We start from the raw sequence: 16,958 nt of genomic DNA, 5'->3' as shown, positions 1-16,958 counted from the left end.
TTATATATTGAATAATTAATTAATTCATTTATTATAACAATTTCATTCATTTTTTCTAATAAAAATAGTTAGTTTATACTTGGTGTTTATGAGGTTAAAATGACTAGTAGCTAGTATATGTAAAAAAATTCTTTTGATGAAGATGAAGACTTTTTAATGATTAAATAATTATTTTTATAAAATATAATAATATTCTAGAAAAATATACTTTAAAAAATATATATATATATATATAATAAAAAATAAAGGTCATTAATCTTTGTTTTGAAGATTTCATGATATATTTATAAACCATAAGTTATGTTTTTTTGTAAAGATAATGATCTATAATGTAATTTTACTATGATAACATTTAATGGGGTATAAATATTATTTAGATTTATATTAAAATCTAATAGAAATATAATGTGTTTTTTAAAAAAATGTATACACCTCAAAAATATAAGAAGATTAAAGTCAAGGATGTTAAATGTAACTAAACTCAAGACTGAGTTCTTCTCGTATGCTAGACCTAAGGGAAGTAGATCATCTCATTGGGCATGCTCTAAGTAGAATGTCCATTCCTTTAAGGATGAACAAGGAAGGATGATCACTCTCTTGTATGTGTCAAGGAAAAATGGTTATTACATTAGACTTGATTAATTATCAAATTAAAATGCTTTGGATCTAATATATTTGTCAAACCCATGTTATTTTAAACTTAACTAAATAGTAAGTTCAAATACCTTGAGTTAAATATATTTGTTAGATCCATATTACCTTATTTTCTTGAGCATGCAAATGAAGAACGGTCTTTTCTTTAGGTATGCAAATTTTACTTGTAAATTTTTTTAATTTAATAATTTTTTGATAAACATATAATAACAAAATCTTAGTTCATCATGTTGTGTTTAGCATACTCCAACTAATTATGTCGACATACCAAGAAGGTGGATATTTGAAGGAATTTAAATCTTGATTGCAGGCACGTTCAAAACCTCTTAGCATGTAATGAAAGTGATATCTATACAGAATATAACTCAGATGGATGGATATTCGGCCGAGGCACCAGAAAACATCCATCTTGAGTTTTATAATAATGACCTGACCATATATATATATATATTATTTATGTGGGGTGTTCGGGCCAGCTTACGCACACCACGACTAATCCTCACGACCCACTGAACATCTTGCAAGCCCAGTGAGCAGGTAAGACACCGCGGGGGTGATAAGCATGCATGGTGAGATTCGAACCCAGGTGCAGAGGAAAGGGACAAGCTTCTTCTACCACTAGGCTAGAACCTCACTTGCAAGTTGGCTGACCATGATTCATTTTAAGATTGAGTTCGTTTTCTAGCTAGGGAGGTGGATTGACTGTTACTGCTGCCTGGGCATGGTGGAGTTGAATGTTGAAGCGTTAAAGAAGTGGGCGCAGTGGGTATGAACACAAGGGTTGACTACAGGTATGGCTACCGTCGATGCTTTGTAGTGGGTACCAACCTCAAGCGTTCAAATTGTCAATTACTATCTCAAATCATTATAGCGTTGCTGACTTTAGCATGCGTGGCCGTACCTTTTATTGTGCAAAGTGGACCTTAACTAATGCCTTGGAGTGGACAAAAATGTTTATCACTGTTTCCGAATAAAGTATCTCATATGCTGAAAATATACACACACACACAGACATCCATATGTATGTATGTATGTAAAGTGTTTTTGAACCACCACGTTCAGTTACGATAATAATTACTTTTTAAAAAATATAAAATATTAATACGATATTTTTTATTTTTAAAATTTTATTTTTAATATTAATAAATCAAAATAATCCAAAAATATTATAAAAAATAAATTCCGATTAAAAGAAGGTTAGGGCTTTCTTCCAAACTATGCCTAAAAGAAACTGTAGAAGCAAATCCAGTAAGAATATAATTGTTCTAATGCAATTGGAGCATGTATATGCCGTACGTGAATACACGGGTATTGAAGTGTAATGTTTAGTTGGTATGTTTATTTGCTAGATTAGTATATTTAAATTTAAAAATAAGTCTCCTGAAGTTAAATAAGGTTGTTTGTAAAAACAAAAACAAATCTTAAATTTAATTGTTATATCAAACTAAAATCTTATGAGCAATTTTATAAATTTAGTCTTATAAATAGTTAGCTTGATGTAACTGGTTGAGATTGTTTTTATATTTAAATTAAATCTAAAAATTATTATTTTGTTTGTTTTTTGTTATTCTCAAATTACTTTAGATATGTGATACTTGTTTAATTTAGATTTTGTAGTCTAACTTACTATTTGAAAATTTAATAAATTATTCACGTTGGATTATTAACATTCAAAATCAAGATTTCTCTATAATTTAGTTGTAATTTTGAAATTTATAAAATCTTAATTTTTTATTTAATGCGCTGTATTCAATACAGGTATATTGAAAACCACCAATAAGAAGTAGTGGATGTTGGTAATCTAAAAACACAGTACTGATTAAAAGATCATAATAATACATGAAAATTTATACAAGATTGATGGATTGGTAGACGTTGTTTTTTAAATATTTTTTTTAAAAGATATAATAAAATAATATTTTTAAAATTTACTTTTTATATTAAAGTATTAAAACTTTAAAAAATAATTTTAAACTAAAAAAATAGATTTATATTTTAAAAAATACAATTAAACACCAATAACAAACACCACTTACAGTATCCCACCTTCTTCGAAAAGATTATTTATCAATTTAATAATTAATGAATTCCATTCAATTCTTTAAAAAAATAAACGAAAAGAAAAATAAATGTGCTTGATAAAATTCAGATATCATTACTTGATAGTTACTTTTCTGTTTTTTCTTGGTTTACAAATTGAATGGATCTTAATTAAGGAACTTGATTATCACTTGACACCGTCGCCAAGCCATTAAACGACACCTTTCAAAGGGATCCGAACAGCATTTATTGCAACCCAAAAAACTTTTGACTTCCTTCGTAGTTTCTTTATTAAAAGATCTAGAGAGGTCTCTCTCAATTAAATTGATAATTTTTCCTTAGAATGGTAATTTTAACTGGAGTCATTTCCCTGGATGCTGGGACATGTTGCATTTTAATTCGCAGAGCCGGCCCCTTAGGACAATCGAGACTGTTAAATTACTATTTTTAAAAAATAATTGTTTCTGTACCCTGTACCATTAGTCCGAACATAAAATATTTTTTTTATTAATATAGGTATTTGATTAGTGTTTATCTACTTTAACTAATTTTATTAGTTTTAATATTAATAATAACGTAAACTTTTAATAATTTTAAAGTTTATAAAATTTAAATTAATAATTTTTTAAAAATAGTTCTAAAAACCGAAATAAAACAATTCTTATATTATAGGAAGGGGAACATGGGGTGATAATTGCTTTAATCGGGTTTAAATGTCAATTTGAAAAACTAAAAGTAAGTGTTTTTAGCTGTATATTCTTTTTTATTTAAAAAAAAAAGAGATGAACATAAAAAACCTGAATTTATTAAAAGTTCTAAAGATATTTTAATTTTAATTTATTTTTTTAATTCCATATTTCTTGCTTTTTTTCTAACTTGTTATGTTTAGTTTTCTTTTGTAGAATAGATGTTAATAGTTATTTTTTAAATGCCATAAACTTCTCTCTCCAATAATTATGTATATGGATTGGAAAATGAGGTTGTGCAATGCCAACCAACACAGTGTTCAGGTTCAACATAGCACTTACAGATCCAAACTTGTTGAACAAATTAAAAAAGAAAAGGAATATGAAGGAAAATGATAAATTAGTCCTCCACCTCCACTCAATTCTTGCTCTAGTCTATAAAATCAAGATTAAAACGGTGTTTGAAATTATAGTAGATGCATGATTTTTACTTGAAAATAAATTAAAATAATAGATATTTTTTTATTTTTAAATTTTTTTTACACTTTCTATGTTAACTGATTTAGATAACACGAGTAACATTAAGCTTTGAGTAATTAGAATATTTGGATTTTTTAAGTTTTGAGAGTATATATCAGATTGAAAATGAATTAATAATTAATAGGCTAATCTGTCTTTTCCTCATTTTAAAAGTGGACAGTGCTATTCATGAACAAAAGTTAAAGGAACAAAGACAATCTCTTCGGTAAGCAAGTGACCTAACCAGTTATATTATGCACATTTCAAGTTGACTTTAGCCTAAAGATCCAAGTTTAGCCCCTGTTTAGCATTGCATTGCGTTTCAAATAGGGATAGGGTAAATTTTATTTTAATTGTTATATTTTAATTTTTAAATTATTTTAATATACTAATATAAAAAATATTTTTAAAAAATAAAAAACATTATTTTAATATATTTAAAAATAAAAATCATTTCTTTCGAACACACAAAATCTCTAAGCTTTCTCGTCGGCACTAGAATCTGATCTGAGCACCCAAGAAAAGTTCATTTCTACCTTTTTCTCTCCTTCTCTCGTCGCTTTCTGATAGTCAATGATAGATCCCTGCATGGAATGAAGCATTAGGCAGAAATATTGTAGGCTAATAATATCAGGCTTTGAATCTTTTTCCTCCACGGAAATTCGGGCTACTCTAACCATCTCTTAAATCTATATCAATTGAAAAAACAGTGATCTAATCAATCTTTTTGAACTTGAAGATTGATATTAATTAATTGTGTCACCAGAACGATGATTGCAATAAGATAATCTCGAGCCAACGTATGGTCTAAGAGTTGACAATAGCTGTGGAAACATCTAGGTGTGCCCTCCTGCTCCTAATGCTTATGACATTTAATTTGATTAAATGTTTTTTTGTTTTTTTGTGCGTGTGAGGTCAACTTGTAGCTAGCTAAGACTAGGAGATAACACTGTTAAGATGGCTGTGCTTGTCAGCATTAGTACTCTGGGCAGTATTTTTCCCAAAAAAAATTTCCCTCCTAAGATGACTATTCAATATTATCCCTCTGAAGTCTAAATCATGGCTGGTGGATGACGGGCCATGTTCAGTTCACAGACACACAAGAGAGTAGTATTATGATATATATGTGTCTGTGTGTACTATGTATAAAAGATGAATTTGTTTGCTATAATTGCACAACGATTTCCAACTAGCATGGCAAAAAAAATCTTTTCATTTCATTTTCTTTTTTTTTTGTTCTACTCGTATAACTATACCAGTACTGATATTACATAGCAAGTGGGTTTATAAATGTTCTTGGACTTTAGAAAATTTAATCAGCAAAGGCTATCTAGACAGCCTGAAGCTGGACAAAACAGCTTAAAATAATAAATCAATAAGGCCGAAAGCAAACAAAGTCCTTCTGCTGTCTAGGGACCCTATGTTTAAGTCAGTAAGATATAAAATGAAAATATAAGATTTTTCAGGATACACCATATATTCAAAGATTTACGAGGAAGATGGAAATGTGAATAAGTGTGGAAAGAGAGAATGTTCCTCCTTCTTCAGTGATTCATGAAAGCGTCTTTATATTCGTGAACAATGTTCACTTGCATCGTGATAAGAGGAAAATGGTAAAGAACTACGATACATACACGGGCAAATAGCGATCATCTGAGTTTATAGTTTTTAATGAGTGATGGCTTTATGTTCAAGGGAAAAAACTCTTGTCACGTTGATTGACAGCTAAATTTAAACGAGATCAACGTGACTGTCACCGTTGTGTTGGCTTGGTGATGAAGAATGGCGTGTTTATACTGTAAATGCAAGTTGCTTCATTCAAGGTCGGGACGTGTAGACTCGGAGGTAAAGCTCATAGGAAAAGAAAGGACTCCCGAGCCCCCTAGGAGGCCATTGAGGTTTTTGGAGAGGTTAAGCATCCTAGGAGGCTGTGTCTACTAAGCCTTCCGGGCTACCTTGGAGGTTATGCTTCCCTCTTGTGTCCGGAGCAAAGAATATACTGATCCTCTCCGAGCATGAGATGCCCAAATGACCCACCAGATCTTGGGCTGGTGTTCTTGGTAAACCTTGCCTCGTGTGTTGCGTCAAAACATGGTGATGGGTAGGGCAAGCGCTGGGCACAGTCCTAGCTAGGTCCATTGATGGCATTTTGGGCTGGGTTAAAAAAATGGGATGATAATCATTAACCCCTCACGAACCATTTGCCTCGGAAATGTAACTATTCTTAATTAGGATGATGTGAAGCACACAAAACCTTAAGAATGTTACTGTATACATGTCAGCTATGAACAACGACCATATTTTATTCTGCGTCTAACACTTGTATTTCGTTACTGTTAATTGTATAGTGTATAACTGGGTCCTTACTTTTAAAATTAATGTTTTCAAGGGAAAACACTAGTGATTTTTGTGTATGTAAGCAAAACCTCTGGCCATTGCCTATCACCAGAAGAAGAGAAGGATTTTATATACTTTTTAGGTATTTTCTTTTTTTAAGGTCAGTGGTGTCTCAAATTTTCAATACAGGGGCATTATCGTTATTGATGGACACTGGACTCTAAAAATAATTAAATCATTCACATACCAACCCTATTGGATTCTTTCTTCTCCCTTTCAAGCCACAATGTCGACACTTTGCACCCACTCTGACCATGAAATCACCCTTCTATTTATTTGTATTTTCTTACGCAGCCTTTGATTCGATCGTGCTCCGAAGCACAGCAACTTCTTTTCTTTGATAGGGCAAAAGAAATTTTATAATCACTTTCTTGTCCCTGCACTTTGTTATAAATGGTGGAGATCAGCAGAGGTTGAGAGACCTGGCTACCATACAAGACAAAGTACGAGTAGCAAAATCAAAGTGTAGAATGCTATACATGAAGTCTTTCTTGTTTTTTCTTGTTCTCCTCTCTTTTCTCACGGTAAGCGTTTCCTAATCACATGAAACCTTTTCAATTTAGTTAAAATATCCTACTATTTAATCTTTTTCCCTTTTGATTCATGAATCTGTTCCCTCTAGTAGTATATCAATGGGATGTACATCTAGAGGTAAATCCAATTGAATTTCAAATCACCCTGTACACTATCGATTAAAGTTGTCCTTGCACTTTTTTTCCCCTCTAGTAGGATTTATGCTCTAACATGTTTTTCACCTGCATGGAATAGTTTGTTGAGCTCAATCATGCAAGAAAGGAACCGAGGGAGAATTACTGGAAGAGCATGACGAAAGATCAGCCTATACCGGGAGCAATTAGAGACCTTTTCGTTCAAGATCCTGCCGGTGCTGACAAAATGAACCATTTTGTTAAGGATTTTGATACGAAGCACAACGCCATCATATACCATAGTCATGAGAAGGACAAGCTGAAAGAAAAGAAATCCATGAATCCCACAAATACTTGGGATCATGAGACAGAGAAGGAATAAGAACAATAAGTAGAAAAGTTGTGATCCAAGGACTTATCACCTGTGTTTGTAGAATATCTAGTAGTGTGCTTCGTATTGATTGATTGGTGTATAAGTCTGGTTGTGTTATTAAATAATAATTAAGCTTTTTGTGTGTTTATTTCTTCTTTTCTTGACATGGCTAAAAATGGATGAAATTTGAATGAAAAAAAAGGGGCTAAAGTTGGATGTTTAACTCATGAGCATCAGCGTGCAAGAAAGTTAAACGAGGTGCATGAGATAGCTATAACCCGGTAGACGGTAGCTGTTTGCTGTAAATAGAGTTTTGGTTATTATCTTGAAATAGAAATAACAAAAAAAAAAAAAAGATAGGGGAAAATATGGTATATTTTCACATTTTTTAAGGTATTATTTGTTTGTTATCCTAGCATAGAAAGAAAAAAAACAGAGATATAAATGTATTTAGTTGGGACAATTTTTAAATAATTTTTTATACTTGCAAAAGATGAGGTAAAAAAAAATATGTAATATAATTTTTATCTTTATTTATTTTATTTTTTTGTCTCAAGAAAATTACCAAAAACTATGTAAAAGTAAAAAAATTTCTCTCATAATAGATTTGTTTAATATCTTTTCTTTAGTTTTTATTTTTTTGAGTTCTTATTGGTTTAAGAAATTATATATATATATATTGTTGTGGTGGGGTGTAAGAACAAGTCATTGATAAGTTAGCATAGCAGTTAAAGGATCAAAGCTAGTGTTATGATTTATATATATATAAAAAAAAGGTGCCAAATAAAATAAATGCAAATAACAAGAGGCTATGGGCTAGTCAAATGACATGCAAGTAGTGGATGGGTGGATGATCAAAAGGAAATAGGTAATTTTGAGTTAACTGCTTCATCTTGCTAATAAAAACTATGATTTGCCCTCCTCAAAAGCTCTAGACCCAAGTGTTCGACATAATGCTTCTGAGAAGGGCCTTGGTGTTGATATATGAGAAATGCCGCGGGTCAGTACACTACTGAGATGCCTATAGCAGATTCCAACTTGATTGTTTGTAAGTGTTCACTTGTACCTAAAGCTGAGCATGCATGTAGATTCCAACATAAAATATGATATTGATACTCTTTTGCCTATAAGTGGAGATGGTGAATGATATTTAATACTTGATGATTTTGAGGGTGGCAAAACTGTTAAATAGTATGATCCTGTTGGTATCAATTGTGGAGAATGCTTAATTCTGAATCAGTGTAGTCCGTAGAACTATTCCTTGCACGATCAGGAGTTTGGTGGCCAAAAGAAGATGATTATACTTCTGATGATAAGGCCTTGGGCGTGGTTGTTAATGGATTTCCGTTGGGCGTTCAATGACATAGATTTTGCCTTTCCTAATATTGTTGGTGGAAGGGTAACCAGTCATCTTAATAGCCTACGAAGAGCTAGAGTTTCATTATACGATTTTTGTGCTCTCTGAAGTTAGCGGAAGGATGGCATTGAAGACAAAAGGATTTGCTTGTTGGATGATTGAACTCTGCCTTCAGGCGTTTGGAAACTTGTATTTAGCTGCTTATGGTGGTGGTCTGTTAATGGAATGGGATCTAAGACCCGAATTGAATTGGTTCAACAATTCTCTTGTTTGTGTGAAATTCATGGAGTAGTAAAGGGGGATAGTTTTATGAGGAGCAGTTTAGGCGTTATTGCTCTTAAGAATTTAAACAATCGAAAGCTTGCTTATACTGAGAAGTTTTACCATGGAAACATTCCTTGGAATTATAAGACCTAAAACAGGCACAGAGATGGGACTGTTCCATGCATGAATGGGTTGGGAATTACTATTGTTATGAGTTGCTGTAAGTGCAATAATGAAAAGCTTGTTTGCTCCCTAAATTTTGACCTAGGTGGAATTGTGTGGAGTTATATGATTAGAAAAAGAGGTTTGTGTGGACATTGGGTCACTAGTTTTTCACCAAGTGTCCAAATAATGGTTGCTGAGAAAAGTGTTGATGATTCATTAACAAAACTCATAACCAGAGCTTGTTTCTCCTAGTGACAACAGACATAAATGAGAAAGCTCCCATGCAAAGCCTTCTTGCTACATTGCTATTACCTTGGGAGACTAATCTTTGTTGGCTGCTTGGTAACTTTAGTGTTCAAGGGATTAATGCTTTGTCAGAAATTGCGAAAGAAGAGACCATGAATTGGTTCAAGAGGCATCCGAAATGTGTGGTTAACAACTCGGTGGGAGCTTATGTTTATGATAGAGAGAGAGTGGTTAAATACATCGTTGATTGGTACAAGGTTTGCAAGTTGAAAGTTCACACCGGGCTAGCTTGACATTATTTCTTGCAACCGAAAGCAGCTTTCAACAATTGACGAGAAACTTTTTACAGGGGAAGTGGGAGCTTGCTGTGGCACACTGTTAGTAGAATTAAATTGCAGTCTGGCCATTGTGCTAGAAGAGACAAGAAGAAACGAAACTCCAGATGGTTACATCATGGCTTGGTTGCTCGTGTTTTATATGCTAACAACAGTACTGGTGCTAAATGCTTGTGTTGTTAGGATGACTTTTTGTGATATCTTGAAACGCTGTGGTCTTGGCATGATTCATGACAGTTTTGGATCTGGTAGCTTGTTTCTAAAAGATTATTGTGATTGTGAATCAGAACTTAATTATTCCAGCTGTGTGTTTGTGGAACCAAAGAATGATGCTGAAATTGACGGATTATATGGAAATTGTGGAATAAAATTGGGAGGAAAATGGTCATTGCTCATCAGGCACATCCTAAGGAACTTAAAGAGTAGAACAAGAAGAATGGATTACATTTTTTCGTCTTATTGCAAACTAATTACAGGAGGAAACAAGCTTGTCGAGGATAGGAGAGCATTAACCTTTCATGTGAAATTTACTCTCGGAGGTTCAGACTTCACTCATGTACACGTGTGGTTTTATCACCATAGAAATATTGTCTCCTCAGATTGTGCGTGTGCTGGCTTGTAGGTACTTTCTCGAGAGAAGCTGATACTTTCGGCGCTGAAGTACTAAAAGATATAACAAAGAACAGACTCGCATTTGGTGATAACAAGTATTGGTCTGTTGATGTCATTATGCAAATTGTAGTAGATCATGAAGGTTGCATAATCTTGTGTGTTACGGCGTTGGTGCTCGTGTTCATTTAAAGGGTAATCGGAATGAAAGACAAGTTAAGGAGCTGGACGGCTTTCTGTTTAGTGAGTGTTTGTTGTCGTGGTTGTTTATAACCTATGAGAAACAATAGTTGGGTAATAATTAAAATGTTATTTACTGTTCATGAGTTTTGCGATAATTTGTGTGTGGAATGCAGGGGAAGGAAAGTAGCTTTTTGCTTCTTCTTTTGCAGAGAAATTATACGAACAATATGGTTATGTTTCACTGTTTTGATAGTACTAATCGGTTCAAAGTTAAAAATATATTGTATTCAACCTAAAGATATATTGAATTGCATGTTACTTTGTAAAATAAAAAATATTTTTATTTTTAATTATATTTTATTTAAAAATTAGTATTTAATATTATTTAATAACATTATATAAATTAAACGAAAACTATTTAATAATATAATATTTATAGAATTTAATCATAATTTCAAATTTATTTCTAATTATATTTCACCTGATATTATTATGCGCTTAAAAAACTAAAAAAACTGTAATTTTTATCGGATGTATTTCATATGTGATGGAATTGTAAATAGTTTAATGAAATAATAAAAAATATTTTATATAAAGTATTATTTATTTTATGATATAATAAAAATAATTAAATTTATAATATTTAAATTAAAAATCATCAATATTAATATATATTTTTTAAAATTATTTTATAAACTTAATTTTAAAAACATTCTTAATCAAATATATTAAATTATTTTTTATTTAATTTTAATTTTAATCATAATTTTAACCAAACATATATAAATACTAAATTAAACTTAATAAAAAATATTTTTTATAAAATATTTTTTTCAAATCTAAATTATAAAAATTATCATAATACCACCAAAGTGACTCTTGTAACAAACTATTCTCAACTTTTTCGAGGACAGGCTCTTTGAAGAGAGATGCCTGTTTTTCGTATAGGCCATGGGCTCGTGTATTTAAATATTTAAAATGGGAAGTCGAGGCCTAATTGACCCATTTGTTGGTGGGCTTAGACTATTAATTAGGCTGCTTAGACTAGATAGAGGAGTGCCATGTATCAATTAATTAACTTCAAAACAAAAGGGAGGGGATTTTACAGTCCTCAAAGAATTCTTGAATAATTTTTTTACTCTTTTCTTAATTTTTTTCATTTTTTTTTTAATTTTAATTCTATACTTTAATATTATATTTATTAAAATTTGATTATTTTTTAATTTTTTTTCATATTTTTTTATTTTTTTAATTCAAATTTTGAGTTTAATTAGTTAATTTGATTGATTTAAATTATTTTATAATTAATTTTTTTAATTTTATTATTTAATATTAAATTAAAAAAATTAAATTTTATAATTTATTTTAATTTATTTTTTATAAAATTATTTTTATTTTATAACATAAATTTAACATGTTGATAATTTAAGTTTTTTTTTTAGTTTTTTTTGTGTTTTTTAATTTATTTTTTAATTTTAATTTTATTAAATATTAAGTTTTATAATTTATTTTTATCTATTTTTTATTAAATTATTATTATCTTGATATATAAATTGAAGAATTATTGTTTTAATATTTATTTAAAAATATAATTTTAAATATTTTTCTAAATTAAATTACACTTTTATCTATCATCCAAATTAATTTCATTCTTTTTAAATTAATAAGTTAAATTATTTTTAGATTTATTAAATTAATTGAATTAGATTAGATAAATTCTCGCATGGTTTAAAAAAGTTAATAGAAAAAATATTAGTAATGTTTCAATCATTTTTATGTTAAAAAAAATAATTTGATAACAATGATCTAGCTTGCACTAATCAAACATGCAATGGGTACATAATGAAAAATTAATTGATATTTATCTTACTTTCTCTGCCGCCTCTCTTTGCCTTTGTTTTTCTAAACTCTTGCTTCTCTATTCTCCTTTCCCCTTCTCACAGTAAAATCTTCTATTTTCAAATTAACCGAATCAAAGAACGAGAGAGATTTATGATTTTGGTGGCTAAGCTCAAGCATAAACATGGACTGCATCGACTTTTTGTTGATCGGATAATTGCCTTCTTGACAAATGGAAGCCGGAGAGAATAAATGAAGTCTCGAAGAGACGATCTAGAGGGAGGAAAAAAGAATTGTCGGCAGATAAAAACGGCAACCGTGAATGAAATAGCAGTGAACATAGTTAGGTTTATTTAAAGTGATTATAATCGAGAAGGCCTAGCAGGCCCACGTAAAAAAGCCGAAGACTAAGCCTGCCTTTACAAATTAGGGACCTTGTTAGCTAAAACCTCCTGAAAAGGCCCATTAAAAAAAATCCCGGATCGGAGCTAGTCAACAAAGCACTGGAGCCCATAAATACTTCTATTTTCCTATGCTTTTTTTTTTAGAATTTAGTGGAATTTTGATATGATATCATTACCATAATCCTTGAAAATTTTAAAAAATAATAGAATGGAGAGTGATTTATGAGAAAATAAAAGGGAGGAGAAGGAGGTAAGTTTTAAAAACATTCTTCATGTGATTGACCTTCATAATTTATTATGATTTGTTTTTTATATATTTATTATAATTTCATGACTCATGTAGCAATTTTAATAAGTTAATCTAGTTGACTCAGTTTTTTTAATTGATATTTTTTTCAATTTCATAATTTAATATTAGGTTAATTGTAAAGTAGATTTCATGATTTTTTTTTGTTTACTTTTTATTAGTTTATCTTGGTCCCATGACTAGAATTACGAGTTTTTATGGGATAATTTAGTTGACTCGGGTTGTTTTATTGGTTTTTTTATCCAATTTTATTTTTTAATAATGGATTAATTGAGAATTTTACTTCATAATTTGTTTTAATTTACTTTATATAAGGTTATCCCAATCTTACGACTCGAGTGACGAGTTTGTCAAGGTAACTTAGGTTTACCTTGGTTTTTTTTTTTGTTCAATGAAGTTATCCTCGTCTTATGACTTAAAGCTTGATAGATTAACCGAGTTGACTTAAGTTATTTTTTGTATTCTTTTTTTCATTGAATTTTTTTATTCATTTTCATCCTTCAACTTTAGGTTGATCAAGAGTTAATATTCATAATTTGTTTAAATTTACTTTGTATAAGATTATCATGATCTTATGACTTAGGTCATGAATTTAATAAATTAATTTGGGTTGACTCAAGTTATTTTTTTGTTATTTTTTTTCAAATTTATTTTTCAACATTGAGTTGATTATGAATTGGACTTTATGAGGTCATCATAATTTCTTGACGTAGATCGTGATTTTGATAGATAAACCTAAGTAGATATGAATTGAAGTAATATGTCATCATTTTTATATTTTTTTAAAAAGATATTATATTGAATATTTTTAGTTAAATTATATTATTACTGATTGCTCAAATTTTTTTTGAACCTATTAAGATGACTGGATCACATTAAATTAATCCTTATATAATTTAATTTTTCTTAGAAAAAATTTAAAAATGCTTGAAATATATTTTATATTAAAAAAATTAATATGTCCCACAAAACAACTCAAGCTAGTTATATTGTATATTTCTAAATATTCTCATTCTAGTTTCCATCATAGAAAACATTAATGATTAACCATACTATCCAAGATCATATTTGGATATTATTGAGAGGGAAATAGCCAATTATCGTGGATCACTGTCCTAGCGAAAAAAAAAAAACCTTTTATACCAAGGCATCAAATAATCTGCTCAAATTGTGAGAATCTTGCAGATTGATCGGAAAGAAGTAGCCTTGCTCAAATAATATTATTTTGTGTAGCAGTGCTTTCTTAGGAGGCTTAAGCTTCAGCATAATAGGCTTGCTCCTTCCGCTGGAAAGAAGCTGGATACCTAAAAGTGATATCCGTTGGCCGACCTTGAGATTGATATACTTTGACATGGCCTATCAAGACTAATGCACTCTCTTGTTCAAATGCTAAAACTTTCGCTCATAAAATTGTAAACTGGATCAAATCCATGTGAAGGCCGGTTAGCTCGGGATATCATCACCCCTGCTGGCTAGTTTTGTTCAGATTTGAATACAGTAGGTGAGAATATAAAGAGAGCAAACCATTAAGCAAAAGGATTTCAGAAAAAAAGTTCTATTGGAGCTTCTCACGCCATCATCTTTACCTTCTGCGTAACTTCCTCTCTAAAAACTCATGTGAAGACATGGAAGTTCAATTTTATCTGAAAATTTTATTGGCACATTACATTGATCACTCAGGAATGCAGAGCTCACATTACATTTCTTAGATTATTAGACATAGTAGGCATGGGAACATACACTAGATTGTCTTCTGGGAAGAAATGGCAGACATCGGAGGACCCAGGTTCAATTCCAAGCACTTTAAACGACACATGATTACGACTCCACTGTGAAGTATCCAAGTGGCAAACGGCAAGAGCTTCTACAATATCTCCATTCTCACCGATTAGTGAGACCATAAACACCTTGTTCTTAGTCTCCTGGCTATGGCAATAGAAAACTGCATAAGGGTAAGGCATAGTGTGACATGCTACCATCTTTGGAGCTGGTACCTCTTTTGGCACTTCTCGGATAGTATAATTTTGGAGCAGGATACTTGATTCTGTAAGGTAGGTAGTGCTCACAACTTTGAACCGGGACTCCAAGCCAAGTATACCTTGCACAAAATCAAGCATGGATTCCAAGGACGTAGCACAGAATTTGACTTCCCCTTTGATGGGTTTAATCTCACATTCTCTAATCGTATTTTCCATAGCTATGGCTTGGGGAGATCCATTAGAGAAGGAGAAGAATTGAAGAAGATACAGCAATTTTTCGTATGAAAAAGGAATTGAATTTGCATCTTCTCTAGGCAACAAGCGAGGAGATTTTGAAGGGTCCTTCTTCGGAAAATTTATGGGCATTGTTCTTCCCACTTTTAGATCATTCAAGGTGAAAAACACTAACAGCGAATGATCCATGTGATCCATATGGGATGATGGATGATCATGAACATGAACAGGTTCTCCATGCATCCCTTCACTTTGAGAATCATCCCTGGCTCCTCCTTTTCCATCAACACACTGCAATATACCATATGCTTCAAATAATTAACAACTTAGAGAGAGAAAGAAAAGAACAAGAATCATTTATACACATTTCCTGTACGAAACACGAAAGTTTCAGCTTGATCAGAAATATTTTAATTGAGCAGAGAATGGCACAAAGACAGACTGAATAGATAACTCGTTTATACACATAAGCGTACACAGATCATATATACTATATATCAAAATGAACCAAGCTAGCACGGTCTAATTAAGAGTACCATAACAAGCAGAAGATAAAGGAGGAAGAACTTGAAGGCAAATTCTGCGCCCATCTCTTTCGCTGTTTCGACTGAAGTAACTCTTCCGAAATTACAAGAATGCAGAATATATGGTCACGTTCTATAACGTGAAATGGTCATATTTCTCGCCCAGATAATAAAATACCACTTATAATGACTGAGCTCCTTTTCACTGTCGGGAAATTAACATCATTAATAAAATCTGTACGATGTGATTGGCTTAGTTTACGTATGTGTCTGTACATGCAATGTATACACACCAGCTTTCTTTGTATATCTAAGTGTGATTAGTATGGTCTACACATGCCATTAATTGATCTTATATACTTCAAAATCAACGCGATAAAACAATTCTGGCTTGGAACTAACCCGAAAGAGAACTTCGCTGAGGAAAGCTATTAACCGCCGTCGTTAATTCTAGCTAGGTGTCAACAAATTTGGAATTAAGAGAGTTTTTACCGGTTAACAGTTCCAATTAGGCGCCACCAGGAGCAAAGAGAGATTACATGAAATAGTTCAAATTGGTAATTCAAGTGAAAAAGTTTCTCTAGGAGGCTTGCCAATAAAAAATCTCATGGCGGCCAAGTTGGGAGACAACATTATTTTCTTGATAATTCTTTTTTAAGCGTTTTGAATTATTTAATTTCTTGAGATCTTTAGATTGAGACCTGTGGAAATTGCATGAGCGGCTTTACCTTTTTCTCCCTTTCTCTTTATGAATGATACGATATCACATCAACATCGAACAAATAATCCAAAAATAAAAAAACTAAAATAAAGAAAAGGCTACATTAGAAGGCATGTGATTTAAAAAGAAAACATGGTCGCGCATTCATCGAATGCATATAATTGAAACTTCATGTGCATATGGACAACATGGCTGTCCAATCTTTCTTGGCCATGATCATTCCTTCTTTGTCCATTAATAACAATAATTTTCTTATCTAGGTAGATGAACCCCGTAAAGGAGATCAGGTTACACTTTATGGATTCAAATTTAGTAGGCTAAAAAATTATATAAAATCTAATAAACACTTCTTTTTTTTTTTGTTAAGTTACCAAACTCTAGCCTAGTATATAGCCTGAATGTAGCAAGAACAAGTTCCAATATTGAATGTAGCAAGAACAAGTTCAAATATGATAGCTAAAATCTAATATATAAC

The 16,958-nt window shown here is 31.2% G+C and overlaps 1 protein-coding gene and 1 long non-coding RNA gene across 2 annotated transcripts; one reads left to right on the top strand and one right to left on the bottom strand.

The window, feature by feature from the left end:
- The first annotated feature begins 6,622 nt into the window (after positions 1-6,622).
- Positions 6,623-7,464, top strand: LOC105142686 (uncharacterized). The gene is made up of 2 exons (XR_845590.1): positions 6,623-6,820; positions 7,065-7,464. It is a non-coding gene; the product is annotated as an uncharacterized LOC105142686 (long non-coding RNA).
- Positions 7,465-14,629: 7,165 nt separating this feature from the next.
- Positions 14,630-15,906, bottom strand: LOC105142678 (BURP domain-containing protein 3-like). The gene is made up of 2 exons (XM_011050427.1): positions 15,775-15,906; positions 14,630-15,529 (listed from the first exon to the last, which is right to left on the bottom strand). Exons 1-2 carry the CDS (start codon positions 15,826-15,828, stop codon positions 14,717-14,719), a joined length of 867 nt encoding a protein of 288 aa, XP_011048729.1. The 5' UTR covers positions 15,829-15,906; the 3' UTR covers positions 14,630-14,716.
- Positions 15,907-16,958: the final 1,052 nt, after the last annotated feature.

The sequence above is a fragment of the Populus euphratica genome, unplaced genomic scaffold (genome assembly GCF_000495115.2).
Source record: "Populus euphratica unplaced genomic scaffold, PopEup_1.0 scaffold3.1, whole genome shotgun sequence".
In the NCBI taxonomy this organism is placed as follows: Eukaryota; Viridiplantae; Streptophyta; class Magnoliopsida; order Malpighiales; family Salicaceae; genus Populus; species Populus euphratica.
The sequence above is the reverse complement of the archived record's forward strand: the minus strand, read 5'-3'. Positions and strand labels throughout refer to the sequence as shown.

What these genes read in the sequence shown, in the direction of transcription:
- LOC105142678 (XM_011050427.1), bottom strand. Translation starts at nt 15,828, where the DNA reads ATGGGCGCAGAATTTGCCTTCAAGTTCTTCCTCCTTTATCTTCTGCTT. An exon ending in TTTATCTTCTGCTTGTTATG is followed by an intron (nt 15,530 to 15,774) that starts GTACTCTTAATT and finishes GGTATATTGCAG; the next exon opens with TGTGTTGATGGAAAAGGAGG.